At 35.8% G+C, this 18,208-nt stretch overlaps 4 protein-coding genes across 8 annotated transcripts; 2 read left to right on the top strand and 2 right to left on the bottom strand.

Moving 5' to 3' along the window:
• Positions 1-377: 377 nt before the first annotated feature.
• Positions 378-1,413, bottom strand: LOC106351548 (CRIB domain-containing protein RIC1-like). Its single transcript, XM_048780735.1, has 4 exons — positions 1,212-1,413; positions 1,021-1,121; positions 868-946; positions 378-789 (listed from the first exon to the last, which is right to left on the bottom strand). The coding sequence occupies exons 1-4, from the start codon at positions 1,267-1,269 to the stop codon at positions 380-382; spliced, it is 648 nt and encodes a 215-aa protein (XP_048636692.1). The 5' UTR covers positions 1,270-1,413; the 3' UTR covers positions 378-379.
• A 940-nt stretch (positions 1,414-2,353) lies between these two features.
• On the bottom strand, positions 2,354-4,451 carry LOC106351549 (glycolipid transfer protein 1). Its single transcript, XM_013791336.3, has 7 exons — positions 4,294-4,451; positions 3,664-3,795; positions 3,511-3,566; positions 3,136-3,266; positions 2,926-3,061; positions 2,691-2,822; positions 2,354-2,592 (listed from the first exon to the last, which is right to left on the bottom strand). The coding sequence occupies exons 2-7, from the start codon at positions 3,779-3,781 to the stop codon at positions 2,557-2,559; spliced, it is 609 nt and encodes a 202-aa protein (XP_013646790.2). The 5' UTR covers positions 3,782-3,795; positions 4,294-4,451; the 3' UTR covers positions 2,354-2,556.
• A 2,984-nt stretch (positions 4,452-7,435) lies between these two features.
• Positions 7,436-8,371, top strand: LOC106351550 (NAC domain-containing protein 41-like). Its single transcript, NM_001316147.1, has 3 exons — positions 7,436-7,616; positions 7,701-7,945; positions 8,039-8,371. The coding sequence occupies exons 1-3, from the start codon at positions 7,436-7,438 to the stop codon at positions 8,369-8,371; spliced, it is 759 nt and encodes a 252-aa protein (NP_001303076.1).
• A 1,161-nt stretch (positions 8,372-9,532) lies between these two features.
• On the top strand, positions 9,533-13,578 carry LOC106347181 (uncharacterized protein At2g33490-like). 5 transcript variants are annotated; one of them, XM_048780732.1, is made up of 11 exons: positions 9,533-9,814; positions 10,113-10,185; positions 10,328-10,402; positions 10,578-10,639; positions 10,746-10,814; positions 10,999-11,027; positions 11,266-11,473; positions 11,552-11,794; positions 12,133-12,186; positions 12,361-13,287; positions 13,368-13,578. In XM_048780732.1, the coding sequence occupies exons 1-11, from the start codon at positions 9,704-9,706 to the stop codon at positions 13,374-13,376; spliced, it is 1,860 nt and encodes a 619-aa protein (XP_048636689.1). In that variant the 5' UTR covers positions 9,533-9,703; the 3' UTR covers positions 13,377-13,578. The 5 variants fall into 5 exon arrangements, with proteins under 5 accessions (XP_048636689.1, XP_013642135.2, XP_013642134.2 ...); XM_013786681.3 differs by having other exon boundaries at positions 12,358-13,287; XM_013786680.3 differs by having other exon boundaries at positions 12,361-13,578.
• Positions 13,579-18,208: the final 4,630 nt, after the last annotated feature.

The raw sequence follows: 18,208 nt of genomic DNA, 5'->3' as shown, positions 1-18,208 counted from the left end.
CCGGCTTGCTCTTGGAAGTGAGACTAGCCGATAACCGGAATTGACATACTTCAAATAAAATGCTAACAGGTTGGTTAGTAGTTATCAAGTTAAGCCAACTGTTTATGGAATTAACCTTCTGGTCTCGACGCTGTCGCCAAGAACGCCGGCATTGATCTTCACACACCCAAAAAACAAAAAAAAAATCTAATAGATGATGATTGATTACATAGTTTTTATATGCATTTCCTTCTGTTCCCTTCCTTCAGAAACTGTTTTGTTTCTTGTGAGCCAAGTTTTTGTTTCCCTTCTTGAGCAGTCAAGAAACTAAAACAAAACTCTCACACGGAGGTGGCCTCACAAGTTACATTTCATGTTTTTTTTGTTTTTTAAGTATCTCTCAGATAATATCGTTACATGTATCATCAACTGTTCCTTTTGATGATTTCTTCACCGACCCTTCTCCTCCTATCGATCCTTTTAGTTTCCTCGGTCTCGATGTAGCCTTCCTTGGTGGCGCTGAACCATCAGGAATAATAAGATTAGAAGAACCTTCTGTGTCTTTGCTACCACCACCACCACGCCTTCTACTACGTACTGAAGGTTCTTGATCACTCAATGATGAGTCCATTGACCCGTGCTTGCTTCTGTTATGTCTTGACTGCTTCACTGATCCATCTGATGATGCAGAACCACCATTATGGTTTGGACTAGCCGCTGACCCGGGTTTACGCCTTGTTTTCTGTTTTTGTTTCTCGTTGGTGTTTGGTGGAAGCAATTCTTTTAGCCCGGCTCCACTTTGGTTCATCTCTGTTGACATAAACAAACACATCATCAACAGACTTTTCCATTAAAAGTTTGACACACAAAGAAAAAAAAAAACTAAACCTTGAGGGTTGTATTTGTTGGAGTTTCCTCTTGAAACGACTTGACCTTGCTCATGTTCTTGAGGTTTGAAGTCATTCATCTGCGGTTATATGATGATGAGTATACATTCGTATTGATATGTACAAGAATACGTAATAGTGTATGAGACCGTACCCAGCTTGGCGCATTGGTGGCTGGACCATCATTGCCAATGTGGGCAACATGCTTTACATCTGTTGGGAATCCTATCTGCATCTCCTCCTCTTTCTCTTCGTCTGCAATAACCAAAACGTTTATTATGACTTGTGACGCAAGAAAAACATAGTTTTGCTTTATTAAGGGAGGGAGTATTTGAGGAGACTTACCAAAAATTTGAGTAATATAACGAAGGCCCTTGAGAAGGCCTTTCATTGTAGTCGCCATTGATTTTTTTTATGGAGGGTTGACCCCGGTTAGTGTGAAACCACCACCCACACGCCGGAGACAACCTTTTCCGTTCAAGATTTAACGATCTTCCCGTAAACCTAAACTTGCAGGGAAAGCAAACAGAGAAACAAATCAACACAAACAAACAAAGAATACAATGTAACAAAATTTGAAAGGCTCAAAACCTTGAACGCGTTGATTTTTCTTGACGAGAAAAAATGTTTGAAATGTTCTGAAGAGGAGAGAGAAAGAGAAAGGAGGGAGGGAAGGAGAGAGAGAGGGATCCCTCAGAAGTTATTGGTTGAGAACAACCAAGAGAAGAAGAGGGAGAGCACTACGTTTTTGTTTTTTGTTTTTACCATAGAAAGAGAAACAGAAAAAAAGTTGTAATTTACAGATAATATATATATATTTTTATATATTTAGATTGTTGATAATCAAACCATCCATGGGAAAGCAAGTTGTCAATACGATTTTCCGGAAGCATACTAAAGAAAACACCAAAACATATACTACCCTTATTATTCTCCCTAACTACTAATAACACAACACATATGCACATGTATTTGATTCTGCATGCGAAATCTAAGCTATATTGGTAAGTATATCATCAATTTCTTTTTGACAAAAAAAAAATCATCAATTTCTTTTTTTTTTTATTTAAACAATAATTGGAATACGATCAGAGCATGTTGATGAGGTAATATAAAATATGCCAATTTTGTAATATTTTGTAGATGGTATCAGTTATCTTGCAAGGTTTTAATCTTCTTGCAACTAAACTAAAGACATATTTACAAGTAGTAGTAAATAAAACTTCCCCCAAAATTTGTGAACTATATTACTTATATACTAAGCATGCAAACCGACTCAATACCGGTTTATACCTTTTTTCATTTTTTTTCTTGTTGTTCAATCCCTTTTTCTTGCTGTGCAACATATGTTTGGCCTAAGCAAGTGTTTGTTTATTTTATAACGGTTTTGAATTTTGTCGGTCTGAAATTCTTGATTCATGTACATATTTAAAACATTTCTCAGAAATAAAAATAAAAGATTGCTACAAAATTACTGTAACAAACACTTACGAAAGGAGTTGATAAGATTGATTTGTATGTTGTAAACTTCTAACATAAATGAACTAACATTCAGATAGAAATGGACAAATTATTCTGTTTCCTTGGAAGGTCTAAAAGTTTTAGAATCGGAAGAAGTAAGTTAAAACGGAGGAGGTTTCCGGCAAAGCAGATTACAATACCGGTGATAACCAAGACCATAAATGATGGCTTAAGAAGCTTTCATGTCGTCCATACGAACGCTAGCCTGCGAATAAAGGAAAAAACAAGAACAACAAAATAAAACTAGTGAAAAAAATCTGAAGAAACCATGATGAATATAAGGTTTTTAAAGTTTTTCTTTACCAGGAACTTATGATTATATTGAAGCAACGGACCAAACTCAGAGCAAAACTTTGCCATGTCAGTGTAGATGTCACCAGAACCAGATATGACATCTATGAATTTCTTCCTGTCTGGAGCAAGCTTTAAAGCCATCTGATAGAAGAAAAAAAACGTTTACTATTTATCAGGAAATAAGAACGAGACCGGTTTACAGAAAATGTGAATCGAGGAGAAAAAGGCGCGAGTAAGTTCATACAGTGAAGCTAGAGCTAGCGAGCCATCCGTGCCACTTCTTGAGTGTTTTTTGGTACGAGTCGCCACAAGCTTGTGACATTGACCAGTCTTGATGTGCTACCAAATTGCGGAACAGCTCCACTAAAAAATCCATTGCTCTGAAAGAATCCATATCTGTTTCTAAGAGGCAGTAATTAAGGTATATATTGTGTTTACATGTCGATATGTTTACCTGGTTAACCAGAGAAGACCGTTGGTACAACTAGAGGATCCTTTTGCAGTCTTGGACTCAATTTCACCTTGAACAAAGGTGTACAAGTACTTGTGTTTGTCTGGATCAGACAAGTAGTTCTTCTCCAACCTCTACACAAGAGACGGAGAAGTAATGTTACATTGTAAGACAAAAATTCAATGCACAGCGAGGCCATGTTGCAGGTACAGGATATTTTCGCTACACTATTTTCTGCTATCAGAGTTACACATTACTAGGTAAGAAGAGAGAGCCAGGCAATGCACATTCTATTAATGGTTTGTAATATTAATGCTAAACGTGGATTTGTGATTCTCCATTACCAAGATCAACTAAACTAGATGAAATGAATTTTACCGATATGTTGCCACCAATGTCAGATTTCACGAGAGTCATAGCTGGTCCAAACTTATCTGCAAAAAAGAAACATGAACCAAGAAATAGGAAACGCATGCATATATATAAGAACAACAATCTACAACTCCATTCAAAGCTGGTCCCTTAAGTAACCTAAAACAGGCAAGATGGTCTTGCAGAGGTCAAGAAAAGGCTTAGAAAGCATCTCGCCATGTTCAGACTTGACATGCTTCATTCCTTCCAAACAAGGCGTAAACACACTCCCTTCCATTTTTTCAAATAGAACTGAAAAGGAGAACAAAAAAGAGGAAAATTCATATTTTATTACACAAAATCCACATTACTACACATTTTACAAACCCATATTAAGAAAAAGAAACTCCTAAACAATTCGGTGGAGGATCTGAAACTAATCTCAGCAACCGCGTTGCAAAATTACAAAAGGTTATGAATCGATTTAACAATTTACGAAAATCACTTGTAAGATATAAGTCAAATCCATACGTATGAGAACATGAAACAGATTACACTCTCCGATTCTCTCTATACATGCACATACAGACCTATTCAAATCAGCTCTTTTACAGTTGATAAAATGGCGCCATTTTAACAAATGGATCGAAAAATAGATCTAAATATCAATCCGATCCATCGATCAAACATAAAAGCATTATACACCACAACGTGAGAATACACAAAACAAGAGATGTATCGATAATGCTACCGTGAAAGAATAATCTGAGGACGATCCATAACGGAGAAGGAGAAACAAATTAGTCGTACCTTGATCAGATTCTGATAGTCAGAGAGATTGCTCTTCGCTCTAAAGAGAAGTTATTATTTCTCTTTAAACGGTTCTGTTTAGACGTTAAAAAGTCAAATAGTTATGTTATACGCTAATGTTACGGAAGTTTCTGATAATAGCCCTAGCATTTATTTATTTACTTATCATTTACACCCCATATCTTATAGGTGAAGAATAAATTAAGCGCAGTTTCTTAGCATTTGGAACCAGCTTTTTTATTTTATTTATAAACGTTTGGTGTCAATGAGTCTCGTGTGCCTGGTCGGGATGGGTGCCACCCACGTATGTTTTAGTTAACGTAACATGACATGGCTCTAGTCTGCAAGTAAGCAACCTCGGGTTAATTTACCTTTGGGTTGCTGCATCTTTTCATCTGAATTCACATATACGAAGAAATTAGGTATTCTGCCCGCACATGCGGGCATAGTGTTTTTATAGATATTTATTAGTATATAATTATTAAATCAAAAACTAACATAATAAATTATTAATTATGTTTAAAAAAATAAATCAAACATTAAAATTTATACTTTATAATAAAAGAATATTATTTTCAGATAATAACACAATATATTTAAGAATTATCTTATGTTTTATAGAAATTTATTTTAATTATTTATATTTTAGATAATTTAGATTATTATTAATTTTAATCATTTATTTAATCAGATAGATTTAAATTTTGTTTTTATTTTTGACTAATTTACATAATTGATTCATTAATGGTATAAACGATATTAACCGTTCTAACTTTTAGCGTGATAGCTCAATTCCAAAAATTTACTTTGCAAATAATAGTATAGCCATGTTATGTGTGTTGTTATATGAAGCCCGTGTTGGGATTGTACAACCCATGTCCAATTCTTTATTATATATTATTCATTTTGGGTCTAAGTGGCTGGCCTGCATAAATTTACTTTTGGGCTCATTTTCAAAAGACCTCGTACTAATTAGAATTATACATCTCTTTATATATTAGAGACTCTTTGTCTAATTCTTCAATGTGAGACTTAGTTTGTCATCTATATTCTCCTCCTCAAACTAAGGATCACATTCATTTCGTATCCCACAATTAGAGTTGAACATCTCTTTATATATTAGACACTATTTTTTTAATTCTCCAATGTGAGACTTAGTTTGTCATCTCACAGCCCGATGAAACCACTAGAGTTCGAGCGACTAGAGAATTAAAATTTCGGTACACCAGAGATATGAGATTAATACGTTGGTGGAGGCCAGGATACCCCTATATAATTAAAAAATATATATACATATATATATTATGTGTGTTGTTAAGTTTTAGACCACACTACACACGGCACGGGCACATGCTGTGATATGATATTGCTAATATGCATTTAATCAACTGGAGCTGAGAAAATGTTGACCGGTTGTATATATAATGGCAGAAGCTGAAAGAAACCTTTCCCTAAACGTTATTCCACGGGCGTCTACGTCGTCATTTGAAGTCCAAAGGAAACGAGAACTTCATCTTGTAAGAAAAGAAGTCGATATCATGAATTTCGTTGACGACAAATCCACATTGTATTATTTGGACATGACTTTAACCTTCTCCTCACGCAACCGGCATTGTTGAAGTCTCCACTATCTCTCTTTGGACCCCACATTTAATGCCAAACTAATCAAATTTTATCCTCCATAAAACATTAATAGTCTAGATATACATTAACCGTATTTTGTCACTAATACAAAAAGGGTATGTGATTTTACATTTACAAGTGCTTGTCATGGTTGTTTCATGCAATCTATTGTATTCGTTTTTGTTTATGTTATTTTCGCTCCACATGCTCCTATTTGTTTCATTCATATAGCCTTTTGAGTTTTGTTAGAGCAAGGGTTCATCATTTGTGACTTGTGAGACTGTGAGGTGTGTAGTTTGTACGGAGGATTGTGTGAAACAAAATCAGTTCAAAGAGAGGATGATCTATCTCGTTTTAGAAGCAACTAAAGGGGCCCTTCTTGACTTTTCCATGTTCTCCTTACGGTTACGCATTTACCTAATCGCACATTTTACTTGTTTATCTTGTTTTTCTACAACTTGGCAACCATATTAATTCGACTTCTTTAAGCCCCGAAATGGTTAATCTCTCTTAAAAGACGTTATGCGACTACACGAGCAACTTTTTCTTGCAACGGCATATGTTTAATGCATTTCCCAAATTAAATCACTACATATATGAAGTGGCATAACAAAACTCGTTCCTGCCACTTCAAACTCAGCGAACGATAAAAGCATAAAATAATCAATCAATAAAAATAAAAATAAGTATAATACAACAATATGCCATATGAAACGTTTTCCGTCGAAATGGAATTACTTGAAGCACATCCATTCAATTTTATTCGTTAATTTTATTATGTTTATTACACAAAGCCAACCATTTTGGAATTTCCTTTCTTCCGTTTTACGTAAGAGTGTTGATTGAGTAACGTGTTGGTTTGTAAAAACCCCATATTAAGGGTTGACAAAAAAAGAAAGAAAGTCCCATATTAATGAAATATACTTATGCTAATGTGTTTACCAAAACCAGGGAATATGCAATTCATTATCTGAATTCGGAAAAGATAACTGGACCATCCATCCGAGCAAAGGAATCTGCAGGGCATTAGTTACTTTCATGGACCCCATGAAATCAAATCTCTTTCATTAAATGTTATCGAAATTTAGTTGCATACGCATCTCTATCCACTACCAGTTCTCCTAACACAAATATACGAAACTAATATGCTCCCTAATGTATTTGTTGGTATGGTATTCGTGTGATGTTCGGAAAGTAAGTAAACCGGCAAAAGGTGACTACTAACGGTCGAAAATGATTACAGCGGTTTATATAATCTTTTGATATGCGGTCCGACCAGAACAATCCATTGACCTTGTGACTTGGAAAATGCTCTAGTTCGCTTTCTTGGTCAATTTAAGCTACTAAATTCACTTCATTACGACATGGGTAAGAATATAAAACTAGGAGCACATATTCAACTGCATCCATTGCTATAAAATAAAACTCAACGTGCCCTGTTCCCTCTCCATTTCAATAACCTCTCGGCTTCTTTTTGTCTCTCTTTCTACGGTTTGAACCTTAAAAAATCTGTAAAACGATGGAAAAACCATGCTCCATTAAGAACAGAGAGCTGAGATTACCACCAGGGTTCCGATTTCACCCAACAGATGAAGAGCTAGTGGTTCACTATTTAAGTCGAAAAGTTTCCGGTTTACTCTTACCAGCTTATGTTATACCGGAAATCGATATCTGTAAAGCCGAACCATGGGATTTACCAGGTAATGAAATACAAATCCTATTTTGTGAGAGTTTCATTCAATCCAAAATTTTGATGGTTTTGCATGTATGTATGGATGATCCAGGTGACTGTAATTCAGAGAGGTATTTTTTTAGCATGAGGGAAGCTAAATACCCAAATGGAAACCGGTCGAACCGATCAACCGGTTCGGGTTACTGGAAAGCGACCGGAATCGATAGGCAAGTCGGGAAGAAGGTTCTTGGGATGAAGAAAACTCTGGTTTTCTATAAAGGGAAGCCTCCTAACGGGACAAGAACCAATTGGGTTCTTCATGAATATCGTCTTGTTGATTCTCAACATGAATCATACGTACGTGAGACTCACATATTCGATCAAATTATTCGTTTTTATTGAAACTAGACTAAACCTGTCTCTTTTCTTTTGTTTGTTTGACAAAAATAGGGAGAGAACATGAATTGGGTTCTATGCAGAGTGTTCTTGAAGAAGAGGAGCAATAATAATAATAAGAAGAAGAAAGAAGATGAGAGAGAGAAGAAGGAAGAGATAGAAAGTGACGACAACAAGAGTACTTGTCCGATATTCTATGACTTTATGAGAAATGACGTGAAAAAAGGAAAATGCTGCACTTTGAACTTGACTCGTTGTAGTTCTCCTTCTTCAGCGTCTTCGTCGGTTTGCTCAAGTGCTTTAATTCAGACATCTTTAAATAGTGACTCTGATAATCATCATCAAGAAACTAGTTGTCGGGAAAATAAGTTTCATTTGTTTCTGTAAATAGTAAAACTTGGGAACACGTTTTTTAAAAACTTTATAAGTAAGATCAGTATGATTACCAAGTGATAATGCAATCTATAATCAATGTTGGTAGCCTTTATTTGTTTTGTATTTTTAATACCACTCATTTAAAATTTTGAACACCTTTTTAGTTTTTACTTGTCAAACATTTCAATAAATCATATTTTAATTTTTGTAGATCAGCTGCAATTTTATATTCTTATGAAATACACCCTTTTTTTTTTGTAACTTGGCTTAATACACTATTTTCTTATGTACATGTATGACCCTACTTAATCAATCATCTGGTTAACAAGCAGTGAAGATTAAATTTTTATTTAACCCTATTCTGCTCTCATGGTTATCTTTTGCTAGTCAGATTCTTTATGTTTTTATTCAACCTTTGGTTCAAAATGTGTTTTTTTAATCAACATGTTCAAAATATTAAAAATATTCTATACCATTAAATTAACCATTGGCCCAAAAAGGACTGAACTCTCTCAAGATACTAATCGCTTTATTTTTTTAAAAAAAATTATAACAAAATAGCGTGCAAGTAAACAATAAATCCAGGTTCTCAGCAAAATCATTCATTAACTAAGCTAAAAGATTACACATCTAACTTTGATTCAAGAATATATAAAAAGTTATACTTAGCATTGAGAATAATAGCCTACATAGAGGGGTTAAAACTTAAAACCCTTAAATAAAGATAATAAACATTGAACAACATCAATCTAATGTAATAAACATCAAATAATAAGTATGACAAAAAAAAACATCAAATAATAAGTCCTTTGTCAGTGTTTAAAAAAAAAGAAAGTCTTTTGTCAAAAAAACATCAAATAATAAGATTGAATAACACACTAGAAGATCATATTAATAATATGAAAATCTGTGTGTTATTAAATTTGATCAATTATCTCATGTAAAATTAAAAATGGTAAGGTGTAATTGAAACTTGAAAGCATTAGCAATTTAGCATGTTGTTTGCTGACATCACTAATTGCACTTGCCGACGTAAACATGAGCGATAATAATAAAATAATATGAAAAAAGGAAAATCAAAAAAAAAAAGGACGAAAGAGAATCAAAAGAGACGACGAAGTCAAGGCTCAAGTTTCTCCTTTTCCTCTAAACAATCGTTTTTTTTTTCTTTTTTTTTTAATTATCTAATTTCTTTTGATTTTTATTTTCTGCCATTATCAGTTTTAATTTTCTTCCTTACGTTCTTCTTCATCAAATGGCATAAGCTGGAGAGAAAGGATACGAACCGATCGTCTTCTCACTTCTCGAAACATTCGATTTCCCTTGATTCGCCGGAGAAGAGCCATGAAAACCTCTCTCCGACGCTTGCGAGGGGTGATTCACAGGCACGAATCTAAGGATCGGAGAGATCTCCGAGCTCTTGTTCAGAACGACGAGCTCGCCCAGGCTTCGCAGGTAGCCGCCAATCTCTCTCTCGACTTACCTTCGTTTTCTCCTTGTTAGCTATGTTGATTGATGAGAAGCGCTTCTCAATCATGTTTTCTCTATCGGATCTTCGTCGCTGTACGTAAAATTAGCTGCGAATTTGAGCTTAGTAAATGGTGATGATTCAGATGTTGGATTGGATTCAATGTTAGCTTGGTGGTGGATCTTGTAAATTGTTGAATTGAATCATCATCACCTTCACTTGGTGTGTGGCCTACTGTGTTTATGGGATGAGATTATTGAAATGTCTCTCAAAATGTTTTGGCAGGACGTGCAAGACATGAGGGATTGCTATGATAGCTTGCTCTCTGCTGCGGCTGCTACTGCTAATAGCGCATATGGTAATCTATTCTCTATTGTTTATCAGAAACTTTGTTTATTCAGAATTGATGGATAATTGATGTTTCCTTCTTGCACTGTTGCATTGCAGCTTACAGAAAATATATATTAAACTTATCGTCTGCAGATTTCGTTTGCTTGCAGAATTTTCTGAATCTTTAAGAGAACTGGGTGCTTGTCTTCTTGAGAAAACTGCTTTAAATGACGATGAAGAAAGTGGTAAGCTTGGCAAGCAGATTCCTTTTATACATCGTACTACCTTTCTCGTCAATGTTTTAAAGATTTGAAACTCACTGTTTGTGCATTTATCATTTCTCTAAGTTCTCTGCGTGCGCGTAACATATATAATGTGCATCTAAGAAAGAAACATTCTTCTTCTCTTATTTTTATGCAGGTAGAGTGTTGCTTATGCTGGGGAAATTGCAGTTTGAGCTGCAAAAACTTGTTGATAAATATGTGAGTTTTTTGGGATTTAGTTTCACCTTCTTCGATATTTTTTCAAATGAGTTTTCCTCTGTCTAACCACCAAAACATCAGTTAAATATTTGTGTTGTTCATTCAGCGGTCTCATATATTCCAAACGATCACAATCCCCTCAGAGTCACTTCTTAATGAACTCCGCATAGTTGAGGTTTGTTCACTTGGAATCTATATCTTTTTTACTTTCAGCAATGGTCAGAAATCAGAACTGCCCATTCTCTCTGCGTATATTTGAACTGACACGTTGACAGAGCAAGATCTAGAGCGTTGTTTAATATGCTTGCTGATTCAGCCCTTTCAAGTGACGGTAGTAATGTGTTTTACTGGTGATGCAGGAAATGATGCGGCTTTGTGATGAGAAAAGGTTGTTTTTGCCTTGCCGTACTTTTCATTTCTAAACACATATTACCATGAGTTGTCCAAAAAAAAAATACACCTATTACCATGATTAAAAAATAAAGTTAATTTGTTCAGTTTTTAGAGATACTTGAGTTTTGTAGGGGAATTATTCAGAAATCTGATTGGTCTCATTTATCTAGACTTCCTCTCATGTTAGTGGGAAAAAAGTGAATAATCTATTCATGGAACTTTTTACCTTTCAGGAATGTTTATGAAGGGATGCTTGCAAGACAGAAGGAGAAAGGGAGGTCTAAGGCTGGGAAAGGAGAATTTTTTTCGACTCAGCAGATACAAGAAGCTCATGATGAATATGATAACGAGACAACTTTGTTTGTTTTCCGCTTAAAATCCTTAAAACAAGGGCAAACACGTAGTCTTTTGACTCAGGCAGCACGGCACCATGCAGCACAGGTTTTCATCTTGAGCTGTCCTTCTGTTTCGCTCGCCAGAGAGCACCGTGTTCATGTCCCTATTTTTGGATTTCTGCAGTTATGCTTCTTCAAGAAGGCTCTTAATTCCCTTGAAGAAGTTGAGCCACATGTGCAGATGGTAACTGAGTCGCAGCATATTGATTACCATTTCAGTGGATTAGAAGATGATGATGGCGATGATGAAATCGAAAACAATGACGACGATGGCTCTGAGGTGCATACTGATGGAGAGTTGAGTTTTGAATATAGAGAGAATGACAAGGACAACAATGCGGATTCTTCACCCGTTCTCTCCTCAGAGGTGATTGTTTCATATGTTTACGTTTCTGATGATAGTTCTTTTTGGTGCTTCTGATGATCACTAGTAGAATAGGTAGTTGTACTCCATGTGGCAATGCTTCTCCTCAAGGTGACTAATATAACAAATAAAATTATAAATGAGGTTAGTAAACTGGAAATGCTTAGTACTATAAGCATTTTAAAACACATTACCAGCAAAAAAAGAGAGTTATATCCTCTACATGACTACGTTTTTGTTGTATGTTGACGAATGTCATTTAGAGTAGAATTGGTTGAAATTTGTGCTATTTTTTTTTTTAAAACCTGCTTCCTGAAAAAATGTTCGCCTAATGCATGCAGTTGGGTCAGTCAGACATCACGTTTCCACTCGTTGCAGGACCGAACACTGCGCAGGTAACTTATGATTCTATCTTCTCTACTTTTCCTGTCACATGACTTAGAAAAAATCTCAGAATGCTCATATTGTTCAAGAAATTTAATTTCATTCACCTACTAGGAGAACCACTCAGATGATTTCAAGTTGCATGAATTTGTCACCAGTCTTATCTATTATTGCTTTGTCAGCAGAAACATGAGGAAGGAAACTACAGGAAGTCTTATTCTTTTAGGAGAGATGTTAGGATAGAGAGCCAATCAGCACCTCTCTTTTTTGAGAACCGCACAACTCTTCCTTCTTCAGATAAACTGTTACGGATGCGATCATCTCTGACACGGAAGTTCAGCACTTATGCATTGCCGACACCTGCGGAAACAACAAGAAGTCCCTCATCTATTACAAGTCTTCGTCACAACAACATGGCTTCATCTAACCCTGCAAAGGCATTGACAAAACAGGTTTGGCATTCATCCCCATTGGATGCGCGTGGACCTGCAAAGCTCTCTTCTAGACCAATGGCAACCTTGAAAGAACAAGTACTGAGAGAGAGTAACAAGAATGTATCTTCTCGGTTGCCTCCGCCTTTATCAGATGGACTAATGTACTCTCGTATCGGGACTCTCAAGAGACGATCCTTCTCTGGTCCAATTACAAGTAGACCCTTACCTAACAAGCCTCTGTCTTCAGCGCCTCGTTTATACTCAGGTCCAATCCCAAGGAATCCAGTTTCCAAGTTACCAAAAGTGTCGTCATCATCCCCAACTGCTTCCCCTACTTTTGTCTCAACCCCGAAAATAAGCGAGCTCCATGAGCTTCCTAGACCACCACCACCAAGCAGCTACGCTAAGTCCTCTAGGGCATTTGGATACTCAGCACCTCTGGTTTCGAAGAGCCAATTGCTTAGTAAACCTCTAATTTCAAGTTCACCATCTCCTCTCCCAACACCACCACCTGCAATCATTCGTAGCTTCTCTATACCTACTAGCAACCTTAGAGCAGCAGATTTAGATATGTCTAAGACGACTCCCTCTCCTCCTTTAACCCCAATGTCATTGACCCATCCACCTCCTTCTGCTCTCCCTGAGCTTGCAGACCACCTAACGATGTCCAAACAAGAGGTAAACCATAAGTTCTGATCCGTGTTCTAAGTGTAAAATCCATGATTGTTCTGATATTTATGGTAATGGGTGAATTGCAGAGGACTTAAAGGTGTAAGTTGTTTGTAGCTCTACCTAAACACGCTTATAGGAGGAGGAAGACATTCCCTCTAGTTGCAGATATGTAAATATCCTCCTGTTTTGTTCCGAGGATGAGAGGCATACAGTAATAAATAATTTCCCGAGGAATTTTGGTTTTCTATAATCACAATATATAATAGTGGTTAAAGTAATGTCTGAGTTTTTTCTTTATTGGACCATCTTCATATAGGTATTAACTCAGTTAAAAGTTTATATTCTAAAAACTCCTAACGAAGGTTTTGGTTTGATCACTGATGTGAAGTCTGCGTTTGTGACATTGCTTATATAAACTAGAACTGGAAAAGGTCGTGGTCAATGTTGTTCTCTTGAGGGAATAAACGAAAAGAGTAAATGATGCTCCATGTTTCTTCTTGTACATCCATGCTCCCAAGATCTTTACGTTACAATGATTGTTCCCAACATTCAGGGTTTGCTACTTGGCCTGAGCTGTTGTATGCTTTCAGGTGGTATTTTGACATCACGAAACTCTTCAGTGTGGAGATTCAAAACTAAAATTTTGAAACACTGAGTTACTTCTAAGTTCTAACCAATATACATGGACTCATTCACGCTCAAACATCACATCATATTCCCACTCTGAGCATGATCTTGGTCAAGATGCTTATTTGATAATAACAATTTGATTGTGTTATTTTTATTGCAAAAAGGAAAGTTTTGCGCCATATGAATCCCACTTGTAGTGCAAACTTCCTCGAGAAAGATAAAAGCAGTTTCGAAACCCCAATTCATGATTTCCCTCTTTGAAGTTAACACTACACCCTTTTGATTTGTCTTGTAGCTCACATGCAACTACTTTCTCTTTTTGCACCCACATTGATGAGGCAACACCTTACTCTTCTCAATCCTAACATCAACGATTGCTCCATAGTTTGAGATTAGCTTAGAGTTCACTGTTTAATGGAACATATTGATAATAAAACACATATAGCTCTAAGTTTTCGTAAGAACCGGTTATCAAAATCTTTTTCAACACGGAAGATTGGATGAACCATACAATTATCAACATTGATCTCTCTTTTTGTGGGGTTAAAAAACAAAGGTCCCTATAAGAGGCTCCAGGACCAAACTGACCATATAGGGCCAGCTTTGTTTGTTATTCAAAATCGACATATTGTTTGTTTCAATCTTAATATGGCACTCATTATTCTTTCAAAACTTCATACTTTGATCTCTAAGACAAATATATGAATACTTCATATAGAAAATTAACAGCAACAAGTAAAGTATAACAACAATAAGAAACGAGATCATGTTTCATTTCGGTTCTTACTAATCTCCCAAACAAAACAAAAAAGTAAAAGAAAAAAGAAAGAGAGAGCAGAATGGTGTATCTGGTTTCGATAAAGAAGGCAGAGGAGAGACCCAGAGATACAGAGAGAGGGTCACAGACACACTTTGATGTCACTTTCGATCTGAAACATCTCTATCTCTCCTCAGAGATTCTCTTCTCAGGCCCCATTGTCTCTCTTTCTGTATATATTACAACTAAGAAACCCTCTTTACCAGCAATAAGCTATTACATATTATTTGGTAAAAGCAAAATCTTTTTATCTAAGGAAAAACAACAACACTAGATTGGACTGGTTCGTCGCTTTCCCTTTGTACACTTCCGACAGATTCCCTTCCACTTCTCTCTTTTCACTATTTTTGTTTGTTTATTTTGTTTTATTTTTCCTGGTTGAAAAGATTTACAGAAACATCATTTTCCTTCAGACTAATACATATATTCGTCTATCACAATTCCTTTTCCCACCTACAGTTTCTTCTTTTTTTTTTTGTTAAAGGGTTTTCCTACAGTTTCTTCTCTTTTGTACTTTGTAATAGTTATCTTTGCATGTGTGAGTGTACGTATGGCATATTCATGGTAAGGGTTTTCATTTTTACCAGTTTGGTAATAAACGTTACACATGCTCATGTATACATCGCACAAGATAGTTAACCTTAAGCACACTCAAGGGGGTCCTAGATATTATAGGAGCTATAAACAATTTAGTAAGAGTTTTTATAAACAATATTTTTTCACAAATTTGAGGATTTATTTTTATGTAAATTATTTCTGAAATTTTAACCCTGACCACACTATACATATTAAATTATTAATATAGCATGCTTGATGTTAATAACTAATATCTTAGTGTGTCATATGGCTTTCAATTGGTTGTGCGAGAAACGTATATAAATCGTCTTTCTTTTGTGACCTGTTTCATGCTTTTGTGTATTGTTACATAACCTAAAAATGATAGTCGGAACGTAGTGATGGTCTTGGCTTTTAGTTTTCTTATTTTCGTTTTGACGTGATGTTTTTGACTTTATTATTTTAAAGATTTATGAGGTGAAATATCTATGAATTTCTTTTCCAGTTTATCATTGGCGCTAAAGTTTGAGAGCCGGTATCCACTAGAAAAACCTTTACTCTAATTGGCTTAAATGTTGACATTTTGCCTTCGCTTTCTTTATGGTTCGGTTAACTTTTTATACTCCCTCCGTTTCAATATAAATGATATTTTAGAAGGTTTATTTTGTTTCAATTTACACGAAATTTTGAGATTTTAACGAAGTTTTGAGATTTTAAGGTTAACTTTAACTTTATTGGAAACTGTTTAACCAATTAGATTTTACAATCTTTTTTATAATTGGTTAACTGATTTTAAAATTATATGTTTAAAATATGTTTATAGAGAAATGTAATTTTCTTAATTTTTGTGCATTATTACAAAACATCAAGTATTATGAAACGGATGGAGTATAAAACACTCAAAAATACAAGAAAACATCCTTCAATTATTTTGTTCCACGCATCATAATGCATTATGAGGTTTGGCTATTTAAGAGCATCTCCAAAAGAAACTCTATAACTCTAAATATAGAGTTTTTTGCTCTCCAAAAAGAAACTTCAAAACTTCAAATTTGAAGTTTTGAAGATTGAAACTCCAAATATAGAGTTTCACTTTTCAAAACTTCAAATTTGAAGTTTCATCTTTTTATTTGCATTTTGGTCCTTACAATTATACTGTTGTAAAAGAAGGGTTTTGAGACTGAATATTTCGTGTTTATTATTAATCATCAAAAAGGGTTCCTTATATAAGGATTACAAGATAGAGATAAATGTAAAGAGTACTTATCCTAATCCTACATGAAATAGGAAATCTACTAATACATGATAATGGAAATATAACATCTAATAGGAAAAAGGAAAGGGTTTCCTTTTCTCTCTAAGCTTGTGGCCGCCTCTCTCTCTCTCCTGAAGTCGGCTCTCTCTCTCTCCTCTTGGACATTGTCGCGGATGGACTGGTCGTGGCCTGATGGGCCATCTCTTCTTGTCTTGGTTAATGGCAATCCACACATGTTTTATAACACTCCCCCTTGGATGCCATAACCATACAGGATTTGTAGTACGCTTTAATGTTGCCTCATTAAAACCTTATCAGGAAAACCCAGTGGGACAAAACCATGATGAAGGAAAAAGAGTACAACACGCACTACTCCCCCTGATGTGAACCTCGGTGTAGGTTCTACATTCTACGCATCTTAATGCGTGATCTATCCTGTAGGTATAGGGTGGGAGTAATCGGTCAGTTTCATTACTGCACCGTAATTAAGACCACTTAGACCTCTTAGGTCGTTTCTCATGTCCTTTGACATGTAGTGTCCCGGTTAAGCATGTGTGCTAAGCAATGTCAATCACATTGTCCTCAGGGATCACTATTAGGTCTTTACAAAACGTGTTTGCATCTGTCCATAGTCTAGATGTGATCGTCGAACATCAAACTCTTTACTTTGTTTGGACAGTTATCATTCGACCATGTTTCAATCTGGTCGATCCATGTCTAGTTCATAGACCACGTCCATACTTGTCCACTCACTAATCTTATGAGTGTTCAATGATTATTGCTTTGAGGTTTTATAATCTCTTATCATGGCTCTGCGGCCGAACACTCTCATGTATGGACATCGATCTTTCTTGCCTTAGGTAATGTCGTATTCTTTATTCTTTGCATTCCTATCTTAATGACGCCTCATGACCTTAGGTCATAGATCTCATAAGCTTTATGGGCTATAATTCTTCTTTGGTATCCGACAGATTAGATGTCTCCTTTTAATCTTATGACAAAGTTTTATGGAGTTCATGCACCAGCAGACCATTCTGCTATGCTGGATCCTTAAGGGATCTGATGTCGGATTGCAACCTGATGGTTGATCTTTAGTATCTATTAGCCCGTGACCAAGAAGGTTCAGACGCTTCTTAGGTCTAAAAGCTGGACGTGTCTAGAAGAACTGGACGCTCTTTGAGCTGATAGGCCGGACGTCTTTAGCCTGAAGGCTGGACGCTTTTGGCCAGAGAGCCGGATGCTCTCAGCTGGTGTGCTGGACGTTTTAGCCAGTCACCCACATAGATTTCATTCTATGTCTACTAACCTCCTTTAGGTTTAGTATAAGCACAAGGATTTTCTTTATAAAACCTCTTATGTATATGGACTGTTTATTGGATTGTCTTTTATACAACTCCAAAATCAATGATCATGTGTGATCAATTTCTTTTACATACTATATGCAGCTGCTTTTGCTTTAGTCCATGAATCAGCTTAGGAACAAATCTGTTCTCTTATATTTATCTTATCTTATCCAGTGATCCATATGCTGCTTACTACATTAGTGTATCTATTTCTTTTCTTATGACCAGACCATTGTCAATTTCGAATTCTATAGCAGCAATCACCACATAGGAGTTTATCTCCTTATAATCTGTTCCTTTGATCTCTGTGAGTACCTTGTGTAACAA

This window comes from Brassica napus, chromosome A5 (genome assembly GCF_020379485.1).
Source record: "Brassica napus cultivar Da-Ae chromosome A5, Da-Ae, whole genome shotgun sequence".
In the NCBI taxonomy this organism is placed as follows: Eukaryota; Viridiplantae; Streptophyta; class Magnoliopsida; order Brassicales; family Brassicaceae; genus Brassica; species Brassica napus.
Note: the sequence above shows the minus strand (reverse complement) of the source record. Positions and strands in the feature narration are given on the sequence as shown.